This window comes from Galeopterus variegatus, unplaced genomic scaffold (genome assembly GCF_000696425.1).
Source record: "Galeopterus variegatus unplaced genomic scaffold, G_variegatus-3.0.2 Scaffold8959, whole genome shotgun sequence".
Taxonomy (NCBI): Eukaryota; Metazoa; Chordata; class Mammalia; order Dermoptera; family Cynocephalidae; genus Galeopterus; species Galeopterus variegatus.
The window spans coordinates 272-19,871 of NW_007735070.1; the positions used below are offsets into that span (position 1 = coordinate 272).

General features: G+C 42.4%; 1 protein-coding gene across 1 annotated transcript; it reads right to left on the minus strand.

The window, feature by feature from the left end:
• Window positions 1-1,146: 1,146 nt before the first annotated feature.
• On the minus strand, window positions 1,147-8,903 carry LOC103608901 (mitochondrial translocator assembly and maintenance protein 41 homolog; the record flags this gene model as incomplete). The annotated part of the gene is made up of 3 exons (XM_008593290.1): window positions 8,605-8,903; window positions 6,099-6,281; window positions 1,147-1,250 (listed from the first exon to the last, which is right to left on the minus strand). Coding segments are annotated over exons 1-3 (419 nt in total), but the record flags the coding sequence as incomplete, so codon positions are not given.
• Window positions 8,904-19,600: the final 10,697 nt, after the last annotated feature.

The window sequence follows — 19,600 nt, forward strand, 5'->3', positions numbered from 1 at the left end:
CAATTCAATTCAACTCTGACACTATCTACGTGGAGTTAGAGTCAGATCCCACAGGTTAGTGACTCGGTTCCACAATACTGCCCCCACTTCAGATGCCAATCACAAGTCCAGGTGTCTTGTACACACCAGCTATAAATTGGTGAATTCTCATGACCCCCTCCTCTGGTCAGATAATTTACTCAGGAATGCACTTCACTTACATTTACCAGTTATTTTAAAGAATACAACTCAGGAACAGCCAAATGGAAGAGATGCACAGGGCAAGGTATAGGGGAGGGTAAGGAGCTTCCATGAGCCTCCAGCAACCCACTGCACCGCACCTCCATATGTTCATCAACCTGAACCTCTTTTTTAGGTTTTTTTTTCTAATATTTATTTGTTTGTTTATTTTTATTAGCTCCCACATATGAAAACATGTGGTATTTCTCTTTCTGTGCCTGGCTTATTTCACTTAACATAATTTTCTTTAAGTTCATTCATGTTGCTACAAATGGTTGTATTTCATTCTTTTCCACTGTTTAGGGGTTTTGATGAAGGTCCTACTACCTACGCATGAGTGATTAAGTCATTGGTCATTGATAATTAACTCAATCTTTACCCCTTCTTCCTTTCCGAGAGGTGAGAGGGGATAGAAAGTTCCAACCCTGTAATCGCGGTTGGTTCCCCTGGCAACTAGCCCCCATCCTGAAGCTACCTAAGCGTCCATCATGGGCTGGCTGGTTAGCTTAGTTGGTTAGAGCCAGGTGTTTTAACACCAAGATCAAAGGTTCTGATTCCCACACCAGCCAGCTGCCAAAAAAAAAAAAAAAATATAGGGGCCCATCAAGAGTTATTGCATTAGCATAAATTCAGGTATGATTGAAGAGAACTTGTTATGAATAACAGCAGACATGGTTCCTACCCTTATCACTCAGAAATTCCAAGGGTTTTAGGAGCTCAGAGCCAGGAACCAGGGACAAAGACCAAATATACATTTCTTATTATATCACAATCATAGAGATATCTGGATATTGTCTGGCAATGAATTTTATAGGGAGTAAGAGGAGTCTGAAACTCACTTCCATTTCCTGGAGTTCCATCTCATTACAATCACATGATCAAAGTAAGGCCAGGTTCAGAGAGGAAACCCTAATTGTGGCAGCCTACGAAACACTCACTGGTTTTTGGAGTCGTCCAGCAATATATAAGTTATTCCAGTTCAGGAGATCTTCAATCAGAATACTCGTGCTAATAACTCCGTATTTGATAAGCTATAAAAGAAAGGAAATGGGCAAGAAAAAGAGCAAAATATCAAGTTGCAGCTTATGCAAGTACAAAATATAAGAAAATAGATCAAATTCTTGACCACAGTAGCACCCTAATTTCCAAAGCCACTCAAAATGCCTACCTTTTGAAAACACATCTCCACCAAAACCTTTTAGGGATTTAGTGTCCAAGATGGATTTGGCCCCTGTATGATTCTGTTTTGTGTTGCTATAACAGAACACCTGAGACTGGGTAACTTATAAAGAACAGAGGTTTATTTGTCTCATGATTCTGGGACAGTTGCATCTGACACGGGCCTCAGGCTACTTCTACTCATGGCAGAAAGTGGCAGGCAGCCCACAGGGACAAGGAGAACACATGGCAAAAGGTAGCAAGAGAGAGAGAAGAGGTGCCAGGGTCTTTTAAACAACCAGCTCTCACGGGAACTAATAGAGTGAGAACTCACTCACTACCCCTCCTCCACCAGGGAGACCATTAATTCATTCATAAGGGATCCACCCCATGACTCAGCTTCCAGCACTGCCACATTGGGAATCAGATTTCCACATGAGTTTTGGTGGTGACAACACATCCACACTCTATCATTTTGCTCCTGGACCCCTAAAACTCATATCTCTCTCACATACAAAATACAGTCATTCCATCCCAGCAGTCCAAAAAGTCTTAGCTTGTTCCAGCACCAACTTAAAAGTCCAAAGACCAGGCCGACCCCGTGGCGCACTTGGGAGAGTGCGGCGCTGGGAGCGCAGCAGCGCTCCCGCCATGGGTTCGGATCCTATTTAGGGATGGCTGGTGCGCTCACTGGCTGAGCGCGGTGTGGCCGGTCACAAAGAAGACAAAAAATAAAAATAAAAAATAAATAAAAAAATAAATGTCCAAAGACCAAAGTCCAAAGTCTCATGTGAGACCAAAAGCAAAAGTCCTTCCAGTTGTGAACCTGTAAAAATCAAAACCAAATTTATCTACTTCCAAGATGCAATGGTGGAATACATTCCCATTCCAAAAGGGAGAAATAGGCCAAAAGAAAGGAGAAACAGGTCCCAAACAAGTCCGAAACCCAGCGGGGCAGGCATTAAATCTCAAAGCTGGCGAATCATGTGCCTTGACTCCATGTTCGATGTCCTCTGCATGCTGGTGTGGGGGTTGGGTCCCCACATCCTCTGGCAGCTCTGCTCCTATGGCTTTCCTGGTCTCAGGTGATGCTTTAGCTCTCACAGGCTGACATTGCATGCTGGTAGTTCCACGGGTCTGGGGTCTCCATGGCAGTCTTGCTCTCAAGGCTCCACTAGACATGGCACTGATGGGGTTTCTCTGCTGCAACTCTGATCCCACATTTCCACTTAGCATTGCTCTAGTGAAGGCTGTCTGTGGTGACTCCACCCCAGTGACAGATCTCTTCCTGGGTCCCCAGACTTTTTCATAGATCCTTTGAAATCGCAGTGGAGGCTCCCAAGACTTCACAGCTCTGGCATTCTGTGAGCCTGCAGAACTAACACCATGTGGACACCACCAAGGCTTCCAGCTTGTGTGTTCCAGAGCTACACATCCGGCCACACCTGGGGCCAATTTAGCCACAGCTGGAGCAGCCAAAGCACCTGGGATGCTTGTACTGGAAGCAGCTTCCAGAGGTGGACCTGAGCAGTAAGCCTGCAGAGGATGCCTCAGTCCTGTTTCGCAAGACCATTTTGTCTTCTAGGCCTTTGGGCCTGAAATGGTAGGTTTGGCCCCAGAGGCTTCTGCAACGCCCTCGGGGCCCTTTTCTCCTTCTCTTGATAATCCCTTTTCTTTGTACTAATCTTCTTAGTTAATGGTTGCTGGGCTTCCCCATTGAATGCTCTCTGCTTCTCTACCACATGGCCAGGCTGCAAATTTCCTAAATTTTTACACTCTGCTTCCCTTTTAAATTCTGGTTTAAAAGAATAGGCTGAGAGCTATTACATAGCCATGCAGCTTCCCTAATGCTTTGCTGCTTAGAAATTTCTTCAGCCAAATGCTGTGGTTCACAATTCCTAAGTTCCAACTTCCATAAAGTCCTAGGGCATAGAAACAATGCAGCCAAGTTCCTTGCCAGTTCACAGCAAGAGTGACCTTTGCTCCAGTTTCCAATAAACTCCTTCTGATTTCTGAGACCTCCTTAGAGTGGTCTTTACAGTCCATATTTCTATCAGCATTCTGCTTGCTACCACATAACCAGTCTCTAAGACATTCCAAACTTTCCTTTGTCTTTTTGTCTTCTTCTGAGTCCTCCAAACTCCTGCAGCCTTTGCCTAACACCCAGTTCCAAAGCCACTTTCACATTTTCAAATATTTGTTATAACACCCCACTTCTGGTACCAATTTTCTGTATTAGTCCATTTTGTGTTGCTATAACAGAACGCCTGAGACTGGGTAACTTATAAAGAACAGAGGTTTATTTGGCTCACAATTCTGGGACAGCTGCATCTGGCACAGGCCTCAGTCTGCTTCTACTCATTGCAGAAAGAGGTAGGCAGCTGGCAGGGACAAGCAGATCACATGGCAAGAGGAAGCAAGAGAGAGAGAAGAGGTGCCAGGGTCTTTTAAACAACCAGCTCTTGCAGGAACTAATAGAGCAAGAACTCACTCACTACCCCACCTCCCCCAGGGAGAGCATTAATTCATTCATGAGGGATCCACCCCCATGACTCAAACAGCTTCCAGTACTGCCACACTGGGGATCAGATTTCCACATGAGTTTTGGCAGGGATAACACATCCAAACTCTATCAGCCTCTAAGGTACGTGAGGTGAGGTGACACGGTTTTAACTTAGGTCCATGTGATGTTAAAGGCAGAATGGCTCTCAGATGCTATCTAGTATTGGTCCTCAATGGAGTGGAAATAAAAACCTGGTTCTTCCCCATAGATTGTTTGAGAAGCAATGATTTAGTTCATGCTCCTTATTTGAGAAATAAAAAACCCGAGGTCTGGAGAGAATGACATGCCCAAAGTGGTACCAGTAGTAGCAGAATCAAAACTACATACCAGAACTTAAGTCTGATCTTCCAATGTTCTTTTAATTACAAAGTACAAGAAATTTTAATTCTTTAATTAAAAGTTTTCACTGACATCCTTTACATAGTGAATTTCTCTTTTGCTATTGACTATTTCAAACACTTTAATAATTACAAAGTAACATCCAAAAATAACATCTTTTTATCAATGCTAAACACATGGAATTATGGTCAAGTCCATTTCAATAATAATTTGTATAATCCCTGAACACAGATTTCCCTGGTTACGAAGTCCTATTTGCATCAACAATATCTTCAGACCCACTTTGCTGAACTTCAGTATCCAAACAGGCTGCGAATATCTAAAAAGTAGCTAAAGAATTTCAATTAAAAAGTACAGTCCCTTTGGCATATAATTATGTCCAAACATTTGGTTACTGGAGCTTGTAATATTGTTTAAAAACTACTAATTAGAGATAGGCTCAGCATAATATTAATTATGGAGAAAGAGCAAAGTTATGTGTTTTGCATGATGGAAGTGGAAGTGGAAGGCTGTGCTGAGTAACTACCTTCTTCTCTCCACTCTGGTCACAGTTCTGCAGAAAGCCCTTTTTGCTGCAGGCAAGTACCAACTGGGAGATAACGAGAACACCACTGGCCTGGAATTTGGGGGACCTATCACTAACTAGCTGCATGACCTTATGGAAGTCATTTTCTCTCTCTGAACCTTGGTTTCTTCATTTGCAAAACGCACGTGGAGCGAGACTGGACCTCAACCAGAAAAGCAAGTATATGGCCCAAAGGGTATGCAAACATTACCAGTCAATCATAGCACTCATTCTTCAGCCAATTTCAGATAGGTCTTCAAGTCCTTCTCAAGTCAGTCCTCCAACCTCCTGCCTTTTAAAGTGTGGTCCTTTGACCAGTAGCATCAGCATCACCTGGAAGCTTGTAAAAACTGCAGAATCTCAGGTTCCATCCCAGGTCAACTGAATCAGAATCTACTTTTCAGCAAGATCCCCAGATGATTCATATGCCTGTCAAAGTCTGGCCTCTCTAAGCAATTGGCAGCAGAGTTGGCACAGCAGGTGAAACGTGTATGTCTTCCCTAGGTCCACTAATTTCTAGGAGGCATCTGATTTAGACTCTGGTCCTGCCCAGCTCTTGGCAGCCCTCGTAAGAGACTGGGGTGATTCTTCTGAAAGACAGTTCAGCAGGATCATCTCATCTGCTCTCCATCACCCCCCTGCCAAATACCACCCACCTGCTGGCACCAGGAGGTTCCTGTCCATCACTTGGCACCACATGCTCCCAACCACCTGATACCCTCTTCAATTCCAACTTCTTCCTGGAGATGTCTGCTCCTCCTTCTAGATGAGATTAATCTCCACCTAATCCTAAAAGGGACTGCCTATTTCTCCTGTTAACCAAACCACTGGTTCTCAAAGTGTGGTTCCCAGAAGAGCTGCTTTAGCATCATTTGGAAGCCTATTAGAAATGCAAATTCTCAAGTCCCATCCTAGACCCACTGAATCAGAAACTCTGGGGGGTGGGGCCCAGCAATCTGTGTGTCCAAGAGCCATGTGTGGGTACCCACACATAGCATCCAGGGGACATTGATGCGCACTAAAACTTGAGAACCTCTTGGCCAAAGGCAAAGAATAAAGGCAGTCACACCCAACCACCTTCTCACACTGCAGTAACAGCCAAGGTGAGATGAGGACTCCAGTACTGATCTGTTCCTGGGTTTAAGACATCCAGCAGCAGTGTGAACGTTGCCTGATTATAAGAACATATATATTTAGCTGGCATTTGAATAACAAAGATGAACAACCACCCAAGTTAAGATCAAAGTCACTTACCTTACCATCACACATGATCAATGGATTGTAGTAAACTCCAGCACCATAGTTATTCTGGAGGGATGTGATAATCTTGGGCCCCAAAATTTTTAGGAAAGAGTAGTGGCTCCGGTTTTTCTTCAGGTTCTTTGAATGCCATGCAACAGGGTCATCTACTGTGAACACAAAGTCCAGCATGGCATTCTATGAGGTGAAGAAAAGAGAATGATTTCAGTATTAATTCCAAAAAAGATACCTAAGTAGAGTGAAAAGCTCTAAAATACTACATTATTATGATTAATAGTCAGAAGACCAAGGTTTGTCGTCAGAAACTTAAGCAAGTCTCTGGAAACAATTTGAGCTTTGTTTTCATCAACACAAACAGCAAACAATTACTTGACATATATTGTTGTGCCAGCACTCTTTTAAACACTTTATATATAATACATACAGTAACTCATTTTATCCTCAAAACAATCCTACAAGGTTGGTACTGCTATTATCCCAATTTTAGAAGAAAGGAGACCAAGGCACAGGGTAAGCTCTTTGCCCAAGGACACAGAGCTAGTGACTGGCAGACCTAAGTAGTCTGGATCCAATTTCTATGTGCCGAGCCACGATGCTACACTGCCTTTCAGCTAAATGTGCTCCACTTTTCTTCCAGATCAAATTAACACCATGAGGATAATAAACTCTATAAAGTATTACATAAAGGGAAATAAGTTATCTTAACTCTCACCCGTTCACCAGCCACTCACTGAGTACGTATAATGAGCTCCGATAGTTCCCAGAGTAGAAGAGCTCAGAGTCTACTGGTGAGAACAGACAAATCATCACTAAATTGACTTGATATAGGAATGTTAAATGTACTAACTTCACTCAGAATGGGAGCTGGGTCAGGACAGGAAGGAGAAATTTCCCTAGAGATGTCAAATGTGAGTTTTGAAGGACATGTGAGAGTTAAGTAGCTTTATGGAAGCACTAGAAACATGGGGAAGGGAAGGGCAGCATGTTAGAGGAAGCTGTTCCTGTGGATATGAGGGCCAGGCATGTTCTGGAAGCTGCACTTTGATATGGCTGGAATAGAACATACTCACGTGGTGTGAGATGAGACCACAGAGGGAGGCTGTCTTCCATGCTAGAAATTTTCCTGCGGAAGAGCTAATTGGAGGGAGGAGAGACTAAGGGTGGGGGAAACCTGATAGGAAGACACTGCAAGATTCCAGGTGAGAAATGAAAAGGTATTAGCTAAGGCACTGAGGTTAGGGACTAATTTGAGAAATTTAGGTTTTAGAATCTACAAGACTTCCTAACTTCAGTGTTAGGAATAAGAGTGAGGGAAAGGGAAGGACCTTTTCTTGGAGGGAATTCCAGGTCTGCTGAAAAGAAAACCTTCATGGAAAAATGAAGAGGTGGCTACCAGGAGGTTAAGCCTGCTCTGAGTTTCCCACAGTATGATCCACAAAACACTGGAGATACTTAAGATTTGAGGGCAACATAAACATGTTTTTTTTTCAATTTTGTAATTATGTTAATGTGTGTTGGAAAAAAATAACTAGCCTATGATATAGTTTTCTCATATACTGCCAATTTAAGGAAAAATATTAAATAGCAGTACACTTGGGAAACAGAAGAAATCCAAGCAACAGAATAGATGTCCTCACCAAGACGTGAACAGGCAAACTTTAACAGGAAGACAGGTATCCAGATCCGGGAGGCCCTATTGCAATCTGCAAACTGGATTCTGTAAATCAGAAGGAAAACTACCCTCACGGCTTTTGCGCTCAGCCAGCTCTGAAGAGTAATAGTGCCTAGTTCCAAAAAGACTTGTTGAACGTGCTGAGGGTACCTCAAAACGTTCATGGAAAAATTTGTATCATCCTTTAATTCTATTTTTCCACAAACTTTTTGAAGTACCCTCGTATACTGGTCACCCACTAACTTCTTCTGTTAATTACCCTCACTGCACGTGCCCTGGCCTTAACAGCCAGTCCGTCAACTTCTTGAAGTCAGAACAGCATTTTGTATTTTCTATGGCTATCGACGTGACTTTCAAACCTGGCTACGCTTTAGAATAATCTGGGACGTTTTTTTAAAATTCCTGAGGCCCAGGCCTCATCCCAGAACAGTTAAGTCAGAATCTCCGTAGGTGAAACCCAGGCATCGGTACTTTTTTTAACGCTCCCCAGAAAATTCCAATGTTCACCAAGGCTGAAAACACAGAACTAGAATCTAACAACTCTTTATTTTCCATTCTTCCACCTTTCCTCTGCACCAGCTTTTTCCTCCACCTAACTGCATCTCCTGCTCTAGACCTAAGCGGACTCCTACTTATCCTTGAAAACTTAGCTGACGCTGTCGTTAAACTAACAACAGTTTCGCACTCTAGTTGACCCATGCAGTATGCACAGAGGAAAGGCCGCTCTAGGGCTCTGAAGGGATCGAAGGCAAAAAGGGACTCGTGAGAACCGGCAGCTTCCAGGCGTGGGACTGACTGGAGGGCTGCTTGGGGAGGGTCCGGTCTCACCTTGTCTGAATTGGGCCCCGCCTGGCGGTACACCCCGGAGCCGTAGGCGAAAGCCAGGCTCAGCTCCTCGGGGAAGTGAGACAGGATCTTGCGTAAAGCCACCCCCGAGCTCTGCAGCGCCTGCAGCGCCATGGGGCCGAGGCTCAGAGACAGGGGACCCTTGGCGGAACAGGGCAGAGCACGGGGTGAGGAACGGACACCCGGAAGGGGGTTAAGGGTGGGGAAAATGCAAGTCGGGGACCGGCCCGATCGGGAGAAGTCTTGACTGTGGGGTGGGTCTCCGAGGGCCAGCAAGGACTTGGGGCGGTAGGCCAGTCCGAGACCAAGCCCGGAGAAGCAGCCCAGCTAGGGTAAGCCGCGCGGGGGTCCCGCCGCCGAGCGTCCGCCCCTGGCCACGCCCCTCGTACGCACTCGCGCTTCAAAGCGTAAGAGACGTCTCTCGCCGGTATGTAGAGACGCGAGGGCTTTACAGAGACCCCTGGTGGTCGGAGGAGGGCGCTGCAGGCTGGCAGCCTGGGACTGCGACTTGGACAAATGGGCGGGGTAGGATGTGGCTAATTAAACTGCTTTTGAGCCTTAGGAGATCCTTCTTTGTAACTCTGTCCTCAAATCACATTTTAAGAAATGACTATAAAATCATGCACGTGTATTACAAGAGATTTTTTTTAATGAGGTGAAGCACATAGTATAGAATCAACCATTCCAAAATGTACAATTCAGTGGCTTTTAGCACATTCACAATGGTATGCAACCATCATCTCTATGTAGCTCTAAAACTGCAGAAGATATTAAAGGTTTAGAAAAACAAATAAAATTAAAATCATGCCAATTCCACCACCCGACTGCTGTTAAGATTTGGCTGATTTCCTCCTGTTAAAGCCCTTTCCAAATCCAATGAGGAATATGAAAGTGCTGTTGTGAGGCTGCTGCTCGGAAAGGAACCAGAACATTCAATTGAGAATTTTTAAGGGTCTTTATTAGCCGGCCAGCGACTACTTCCCCAGATATTCTGGTGAGAGAGCAGCCCCCAGCCTAAGTTTGAGGGGTTTTTAAAGGCAAAAAGTCACACAGTCACACAGCAAAAGTTACATCCCCCCTCTGGTGTGAGGGGGTGAGAGGGGTTTCACAAGGCCCAAAGCAAGCTGGTTACAGAAGCCAAGGTAAGCAAATTAATCAGTGAGAAACAGCAAAAACTTCCCCATGGTAGTCCCCTCCCTAGATCACCTGTTTATATCTTGATATAGTTGGGTTTTTGTTTTTGTTTTTCTATAGGCGGGAAATTTTAATTTTTCCATCTTTTTATATCCAGGTACAGGGTGTCTTGTTTGTCTAATGAGAACTTCTGCTAAGGGTGCTGGGGGCATGCCAGGGTAACAGAAGGAGAACTTTGACAAGCTAGGTATCTGTTGTGAAATGTTGGGGGCTAATGGAGTAAGTTAAGTCAATTTACCTTGTCACAGTGCTCCATAAATGGTTAGGGACAGCACAAACGTCCTCTAATATTTGTATTTAATATTAAGGGTGGAGGAGCCTTTGTCCCTTTGCCTTGGGGATTGGTCTCACAAAGGACACTTTAAATGCTGTTTCTGAAAGAAACAGGACCCCAGGACAGAAAGGATCTTGGAGTTCTTTCTGGGAGAAACTTGTTCAAGATCACGTGACCATTCAGGATGGCATTTGACTTCCAGGACAGAGACATTTCAGCTACTCTTTCCTTCCTCCCTGAGTTACACTGCCTCTCAAAAATGATAGAAGTAGTAATATCTAACATTTAGGTAATGTTGACACGTTTTCACATGCATTTCTCATTCAGTTCCTTCTAGTGCCCTGTGGGAGGAGGCTATTGCCTCCATTTTAAAGACGCTCAGGCTGAGAGAGGTAAAGCAATCGTATCAGCCTGTGGCCAAACTGGAACTAAAACCCAGGTCTGACTGACTCCACCTCTGGGGTTCTTTCTACAATTCTTCTCTGTCGTTGAAAGGTTTTGAGAAAAGACCTATCAGGATCAAATGTTAGCCTGGACTAGAGTGGGGAGAGAAGAGGTGGGGAGGCCAATTAGGAAGCTGTTACCATATTTCCACCATGAACTGAAAACGGGCAGGCCTGGGTGTTAGAAGCAGAGATGGGATTAATTCAATTGGAAAAATGGCTATTTAAGTTCACACTCCGGGCCGGGCACATATTTCCACCATGAACTGAAAACGGGCAGGCCTGGGTGTTAGAGGCAGAGATGGGATTAATTCAATTGGAAAAATGGCTATTTAAGTTCACACTCCGGGCCGGGCACTGAGGTAGGTGATGAGGATTTGGGAATGAATAAATCAGAGCTTCTGCCTTGCAGGAGCTCAGAGTCTATCGAGGAGACACACAAGTAAATCAAAACATAATGTGCGGTCATGAAGCTGGGTATCCAGCGCTGTGAGGGAATATCATGTCCCTCCAGTAAGGGAACTTTATGAAATCAGTTATAGGTGTATGGGGAGAGACCAGAGGAGGTTTCACAGTGATGGCACTTGAGCCAGGTCTTGAAGGTCAAGCAGGAGTTCATCAGGCAAAAGATACATGGGGAGATTCTACCAAGAATTGATAGGACTTGGTGATGATAATAATAGGTGTCATTTTCTAAGCACTTACTATGCCCAAGCACTTTTTTTTTTTTTTGGTTTGTTGGCCAGTACAGGAATTGAATCCTAGACCCTAGTGTGATTAGCACCGTGCTCTACCCAAGCACCTTTTAATCTTATCTCTTCTCATCACTCCAAAGACCTTATAAGTCAGGTTCTCTAAGATGATCGTATTTCTCACATGAGGAAACAGAGGCCCTAAAAGAAGAAGCAAATTCCCTAAAATCACATAGTTAAGAGAGTGGTGAAGCCGGGATTTGAATCCAGGGCTACCTAATTCCGAAGGCCACGGTCTTACAACCGTGTTTAAATACCTTCTAAGATGGCTTGTGAGGTGAGGGAAAGAAATAGATTAAATAAACTGGCTCTAAGCCATCAGACAAGGTTCAGGAGCAGCAGAAATAGCCAATGGACATCAAGGAGACCAGAATAAGGGAGGCCAGAGGGAGACACTGTGCATCTCCGTCTCCCTGGTGAGCACAGGCATTTTGGTTCCTTCTGACTAAATATCACCCTTGCCCAGATTGCAAGAATCTGAAGAGCACTTATGGAATTACACTGAAACCTTTCACCCAAAGACAGTGAATAAGCCCCATTACCAGCCTTTTCAAATTTTCTTTCTTCCCTGAAGGAAATAATTCAATTCCATTGTTTTTTTGTTTTGGGTTCTTTTTTTTTTTCCTATTTGCAAAAGTAATCTCTGCTCATAAAAATGTAAACATTACAAAATACGAGTATCATCCCCCAGAGATAGCCATTGGTAGTCTTTCGTACATATTCCCCCAGGTATTTTTTTATGAATATATTAACATTAAAAACATTTTTAAATGGAATCATATGATAGATAACAAATTTGCAATTTGCTTTTCCCCCACTTATATCAGGGACAACATTCTGTGTCAGAATATATAGATCTGTCTCATTCCATTTATTAGCAGCAAATTACTGGAAAATATGGATATGCCATAATTTGTTCACACATTTTAATATTGACTAATATAGATGATTTCTAGTTTTCACATGTGCAAACAGTGCTATAGCGTGAACATCCTGTAAATATACCTTTTTGTGCGTGTGCAAGTATTGCTATAAGATAGATTCTTAGAAGTGAAATTGCTGGGTCAGAGCATCAGCACATTGCTAAATTCTCCTCCAAAAGATTGTACCAATTCACACACCCACCTACAGCGTTCAGCTTGATGTAAATAAAGATGCTGTAATGTTTCTCTATTTTTCTCCTTTACAGGCTTTCTCACCTAATTATCAGTAGTTTTCATTTTCACAAACACTTTCTCTCCTGACACTGCAAAACCACCAGCTGGAAAGTTCCATCACATTCTTGTGTGGCATTTTGCCTTTCCCTAGAAAAAGGCAGAAGCAATACAGTAGAGAACACATTTGTATTCTTCAGCAGAAATTTCCCTGCGTCTCGCCGTTTATCTGCTCTTTATTGAATTACTGTGGCTTGCTAAGTTAGAAGCTATTGAAAAGCCCTACTGTTCTATATAATCGCTTTCAGGTTCTGTTGGAAAGCTCATATCAATGAAATAAAGATGATAGAGAGGCATTTAAAAATATAGATAAATGCCACTTGATCTGAGTGAACGGTGGGCCTCATGCTTCTGATTTATCTAGCAGTCGTCTTTGTATTCCTTAACAGTGACCCTGCCAGGCTAGGTTTCACTAGAAGGTAATGGTAGAGAGGCATTTAAAAATATAGATAAATGCCACTTGATCTGAGTGAACGGTGGGCCTCATGCTTCTGATTTGTCTAGCAGTCGTCTTTGTATTCCTTAACAGTGACCCTGCCAGGCTAGGTTTCACTAGAAGGTTCACCTAGTCCTTTTTATAAAAAGCCCTGTAAAATGGCTATAACTTTTATGCCACGGTTTTTCTTCTAATCAGTGCTTCAGTAAAGAACAGAAAAATGTTTGGGAAAAAAATCCAGGCTCCGTGGTTCCTACAATTAAACACATGTTCAATTTATCTGCTGATGGAGGGGAAGGAGAGGGGTGTGGATCTCTGTCTCATCAGAGGATGGTCACCCTGTCACATCTGTCCATTCTCAGCTGACTGATGTGTCGTAACTGGGCCACACTGAGAGCGTCTTCATACATTAAGTCTCTGATCAGGGGCTTGGAGGTACCATCTGGGTTTTGAATCCAGGCCCCAGGACTTAATAGCTGTGTGACCTTGGACAAGACAACTTAATTTCTCTGTGCCCTCTTTTCCTGATTTGTAAAGTGAGGATAGTAATACCTGCTTCATAGGACTGTGACAGCAAATGAAATAGTATCCAGAAAGTACGTAGAATGATGCCTGCCATAGAATAAGCTCTCAGTGAATGTTCTCCATCTTATTGAACTCTTAAGAGAACAATGTACAAAAGGAATTAAAAACCATAATTATACCTAGCATCTCTATGGCATTTAGCATTTTACACAAAGCACTTGTCTAGTCATGGTTTTATTTCATTCTTAAAACAAATCCTGGGAAATGAGTGGTAACTATTCCAATTTTGCAGATGGATAAACTGAAACAGAAAAATGAAGTGACTTGCCTGAAGTCACAGGGCTAATGGCAGCTGCTGCCAATACAGTCTCTAAGTCCAATCCTTTTCCTCTCACACCATAAAAGTAATGCAAGTTGTTCATCTCACCAAGGGATTCATTCACTCATTTATTCATTCTCCCATTGAAATCTTCCTCCTCCTTTAGTCCCAGCTCAAATACCAAATTGTTCTTTCCTCTGTGCCTACCTAACCCTATGCTGATGGCTTTCTAGCCCTTGTCTTAAATGTCATGTGTTCCTCAGAAACAGTTATAAATGGCATAGGGGCTCTTTGAAGTCAGGGACGGTATCTTATGCATTTTTCTATCCTTGAAAGTCTAGTACAATGCCTGAAACAGTTTCTACATTTGAGAATTTCATAGTCTGGTGAAATAAATTAACATGTATACAAAGTAATTACAATCCAATATGAAGAGTATAGACAAGGTCTACACCACAGCTGTGGTAACACAGCAGGGATTATTCACTTTTCAGGGTTTCTGAAAAAGCTTTTCAGGGGGAGTGACATCTGGGCTAGACCATCACAAGATAGTAAAGACTGGTGAAAAATTTCTAGGTAAAACAAACAGCCTCTATAGTGGGTCTTAGAATTCTCTCTTTGGGAGGATGTTATGTTTTCCAGTGGAGTTCTGAAGGACCACGGATCTTGTAGTACCAAAGAAATGAATGAATAATGATGAATAAATAATTTCAGGGAGCAGAGAAGGAATCCCACTCTCACTTGGCCACTTATTATCTGTGTGACCATGGGCAAGTGGCTCCGGGCCTCAGTTTCTATGTATATAAAATGGGGATAATAATAGTACCTACCTCACAATGTTGTCATGATGACTCAACTGGTTGACATACATAACGTGCTTGGAACAACACCTGACAGGTAGTGAGTACTATGTATCTGTTTGCTATTAGTATCTATTGTCCCTGAAATTCAAGCAAATCATCAGCTTCCTACTTGACCTCTTTGTAAAACTGGCCTTGAATTTTGGGACAAACAAAGTTGGCAAAGAAACCAGTTAGAGACAAAGAATTAATTGTTGTATACCAAGTCTTTCTCCAGCCACCAAAGTCTGCAATCTGGGGTTGAGGTAAAGCAGCATGTCACAAAGTGGGTTTTATTGAACTATTATTATTTGGTGTTGAGAAAAAAATTCTATGGTCAATTAAGTTTGGGAAATTTTGGATTAAATAGAGGCAAGTAGATTTCTTTGCTGTGGGATTTCTCAGAGCATTAATATATTAATATGCACTGCGAATCTCCAAGAGAAAATGAGAACATGGAGCATTTTCCAATTTCCCAGACTAGGTTTCCTCCTATCTCCCTCTGTCCCTCTCTGTCTCCCCAGCTCCTCTCTCAACATCTTCCGGGATTAATGTTCTAGGGGCATCAATTAAGGAAACACTGGTGCCAAGAATTCCCTGTGGTCACAGGATCATCTCAGCGTCCCAAACCAATCAAGACTAACGTACCTAGACCTCTTTTGCCTGAGGGCACCAAAGGATCCCACAACTTAAGTGAGAAATTGGGAAGCTTTTGGTTCTGAGGATCAAAAGCATAGACATTTTGTTCAGACCCAGAAATGACAATACCTAGAGTTTTAAAATGACACTCTCCCGACCTCCAGGGTCTGAGTATGTGACCGTTTCATCTGGTCTCACCACTTTGAGCATCATCTGGGCCTCTTTGTGGGTAGAAGTGATTGACAGGCATACTACAGCTCGGGCACAAACATTTCTTTGTTAGTAGCTTCTATTTATGAAACACCAAAGCCACATAAGGAAAGTACTATTATTATGATATTTTCTAATTTTATTTTTTAAATCATCATGCAGTAACATTGACTTTTTGTTGGTGCATAGTTCTGTAAACTTTAACACAAGTATAGATTTTGTGTAAATACCATTACAGTTAGGGTGTTCCTCACCCCCCAGGCCCCCATGCTGTCCTTTTGTAGTCATGTGCCCCTCCCTCTCCCCTACACTGGCAAACACTGATCTTGTCACTACAATTGTGCCTCTTCAAGAATGTCGTATCAGTGGAACGTTATATGGTATGTAACCTGTAACCTTTCAAATCGGGCTTCTCTCACCCAGCTTCACACCTCAGAGTCATCTGAGTCAGTGGGTGCACCGACAGTTTCTGCCTTTTTTTGCCTGGTGATGTTCCATTGCATTGCTGAGCCACTTGTTTTGTCCATTCACCCTTTGAAGGACATCTGGGTTGTTTCCAATTTTGGGCAATTACAAATAAAGCTTCTATAAACGTTTGGGTACAGGCGTTTTTGTAAACATAAGATTTCATTTTTCTAGAGTAAATCCCTGGAGTGGGACTGCAGCTGAGCCACTTGTTTTGTCCATTCACCCTTTGAAGGACATCTGGGTTGTTTCCAATTTTGGGCAATTACAAATAAAGCTTCTATAAACGTTTGGGTGCAGGCGTTTTTGTAAACATAAGATTTCATTTTTCTAGAGTAAATCCCTGGAGTGGGACTGCACGATCATACGGTGCATATTTAACTCTAGAAGAAACCGTCATCATCTTCCAGAATGGCTCTACCATTTTGCATTTCCACCAGCAACAAATGGGAGTTCTAATGCTCTGCAGCCTCATCAGGACTTGCCTTTGTCAGCATCTTTTATTCAGCCACTCTGACAGGTGTGTAGTAGTATTTCATTGTGGTTTTAATTTGCATTTTCTTAATTATGGCAAACATCTTTTTATGTGCTTTTTCGCCCTCTGTGTATCCACTTTGGTGAAGTGTTCAAATCTTCAGCTCATTTTTTGTTGTCATTGGATTGTTTTCTTGCTGTTGAGTTTTGAGAGTTCTTTATATATTCTGGATATATAAACTTCTTTGTCGGATACGTGATCTGTGAATACTTTCTCCCACTCAGTAGCTTATCTTTTCATTCTCTTGACAATGTCCATCACGGAGCAAAAGTTTTTAATTTTCATTAGGTCCAATTGATCAATAGGCGATACATTTTTATTTTAAGAGTCTTGCTTTTGGTGTCATGTCTCAGAACTCTTAGCCTAATCCTAGATCACAAAGGTTTTTCTGCTATATGTTCTTCTTAAAGAGTTATAATTTTAGGTTTTACATCAGATCTATGATCCATTTTGAATTAATTTCGGTATAAGTTGTGAGGTTATATCTTAAAACTGGGTAGTGTGATTCATTGAATTTTATTCATCTTTTTCAGAATTGTTTTTGTTGTAGTTCCTGTGCTTGAACAAGCCTTCCAGGTGATTCTGATATTGCTAAAATTTGAGAACCGCTAATGTAGTGAATTGCCAGGGTCAGGAATAGCTCTCTGGTCTCAGTTGTCGTATGGTGAGCATCACATTCCTCCAAATCTCCTCTTCCAGCTGCAGAACTCATCTCTGGTTGTTGTAGAACCTGAAGGCACTGTTGCTTCAACTGTGCTAGTGTTTTTGGCTGCCACAGGTAGAGGTGCCCATTCGGATGTGATGTCTGTTCCCTCTCCAGCTGCAGGGGCTGTGGCGCACGCTCCAACCACTCCCCTCCACTGGCTCTCGAGTACTTCTCCACTTGGCCCACGTGGTGATAGGCTTCTCCCTGACACCACAGGCAGCTATTATGTAAGGGGCTGGAACCCATCCTTCCCTCCTCTATAAAAATTATAACTAATAATCTGTTAGTCTACCCTCAAGCCCTATAATTCCAATCAACAGGAGAGAAGCCTGCTGTTTTTTTATTGCTCTGATGAAGGCTTTTGGAAGGTAAGAGAATTATTTTATGAGGTTTTAACTGGAAATACTGAAAGTAATCAGAAGGTCTTTTTTTTTTAAATTTATTTTTTATTACATTTGGCATCCACAGGGGTTCCAAGACTCCAACCTGGGAGTTGGACTTAATCTAGTCCTATCCATCTTCACCTTCCTGATGAAGCCACTGAGGTAAGGGGGATGATGGGGGGCCTCCCCAGCACCTCCATGTTTAGTACCAGTGACTTTCAAAGTGTTTGACATTTAATGACCAACATGCTATCTTTTTTTTATGACCTGATAAGTTTAGATAACTATAAACATTCTTTTGTAGGGAAAATATAGGAAAATAGCCAGGGCCCCTCAGATGTTCAGAATCTTGCTGAGCCTTTGCTGTAAATATCCACGTGTGCCCAGGTGTTCCTTGGTTACTATCTAATGTAATTGTGTATGGGCACCCAGGTGTCCTGGGTTATGGACCTAAGTATAAAGGACTAATGCTCTGATACATGGCACTTCTTGGGATGCTCTGGGAGGCCACTAGGGCAGCTGCTCCTAGCTCTGAATAAAGCCTATTAATTTTTTTACCCACGGCTCCCCGGATCTTTTCCTATTACCTAGCTTGTGGACCTGCATGTGAAGGGTTTGTGATCCAGACAGTACAATGAACTTGAAGGGTCCATGAGCCCTAGCCCTAGCAATACAATTCTGATAAAATATAACATAAAATTTACCATTTTAACTATTTTCAAGTGTACAGTTGGGGTTGCATTAAGTATGTTCTCGTATAACTTCGTATAATGTATGCTATACGAAGTTATTACGCTATGCCCAAGCACTTTTTTTTTTTTTTGGTTTGTTGGCCAGTACAGGAATTGAATCCTAGACCCTAGTGTGATTAGCACCGTGCTCTACCCAAGCACCTTTTAATCTTATCTCTTCTCATCACTCCAAAGACCTTATAAGTCAGGTTCTCTAAGATGATCGTATTTCTCACATGAGGAAACAGAGGCCCTAAAAGAAGAAGCAAATTCCCTAAAATCACATAGTTAAGAGAGTGGTGAAGCCGGGATTTGAATCCAGGGCTACCTAATTCCGAAGGCCACGGTCTTACAACCGTGTTTAAATACCTTCTAAGATGGCTTGTGAGGTGAGGGAAAGAAATAGATTAAATAAACTGGCTCTAAGCCATCAGACAAGGTTCAGGAGCAGCAGAAATAGCCAATGGACATCAAGGAGACCAGAATAAGGGAGGCCAGAGGGAGACACTGTGCATCTCCGTCTCCCTGGTGAGCACAGGCATTTTGGTTCCTTCTGACTAAATATCACCCTTGCCCAGATTGCAAGAATCTGAAGAGCACTTATGGAATTACACTGAAACCTTTCACCCAAAGACAGTGAATAAGCCCCATTACCAGCCTTTTCAAATTTTCTTTCTTCCCTGAAGGAAATAATTCAATTCCATTGTTTTTTTGTTTTGGGTTCTTTTTTTTTTTCCTATTTGCAAAAGTAATCTCTGCTCATAAAAATGTAAACATTACAAAATACGAGTATCATCCCCCAGAGATAGCCATTGGTAGTCTTTCGTACATATTCCCCCAGGTATTTTTTTATGAATATATTAACATTAAAAACATTTTTAAATGGAATCATATGATAGATAACAAATTTGCAATTTGCTTTTCCCCCACTTATATCAGGGACAACATTCTGTGTCAGAATATATAGATCTGTCTCATTCCATTTATTAGCAGCAAATTACTGGAAAATATGGATATGCCATAATTTGTTCACACATTTTAATATTGACTAATATAGATGATTTCTAGTTTTCACATGTGCAAACAGTGCTATAGCGTGAACATCCTGTAAATATACCTTTTTGTGCGTGTGCAAGTATTGCTATAAGATAGATTCTTAGAAGTGAAATTGCTGGGTCAGAGCATCAGCACATTGCTAAATTCTCCTCCAAAAGATTGTACCAATTCACACACCCACCTACAGCGTTCAGCTTGATGTAAATAAAGATGCTGTAATGTTTCTCTATTTTTCTCCTTTACAGGCTTTCTCACCT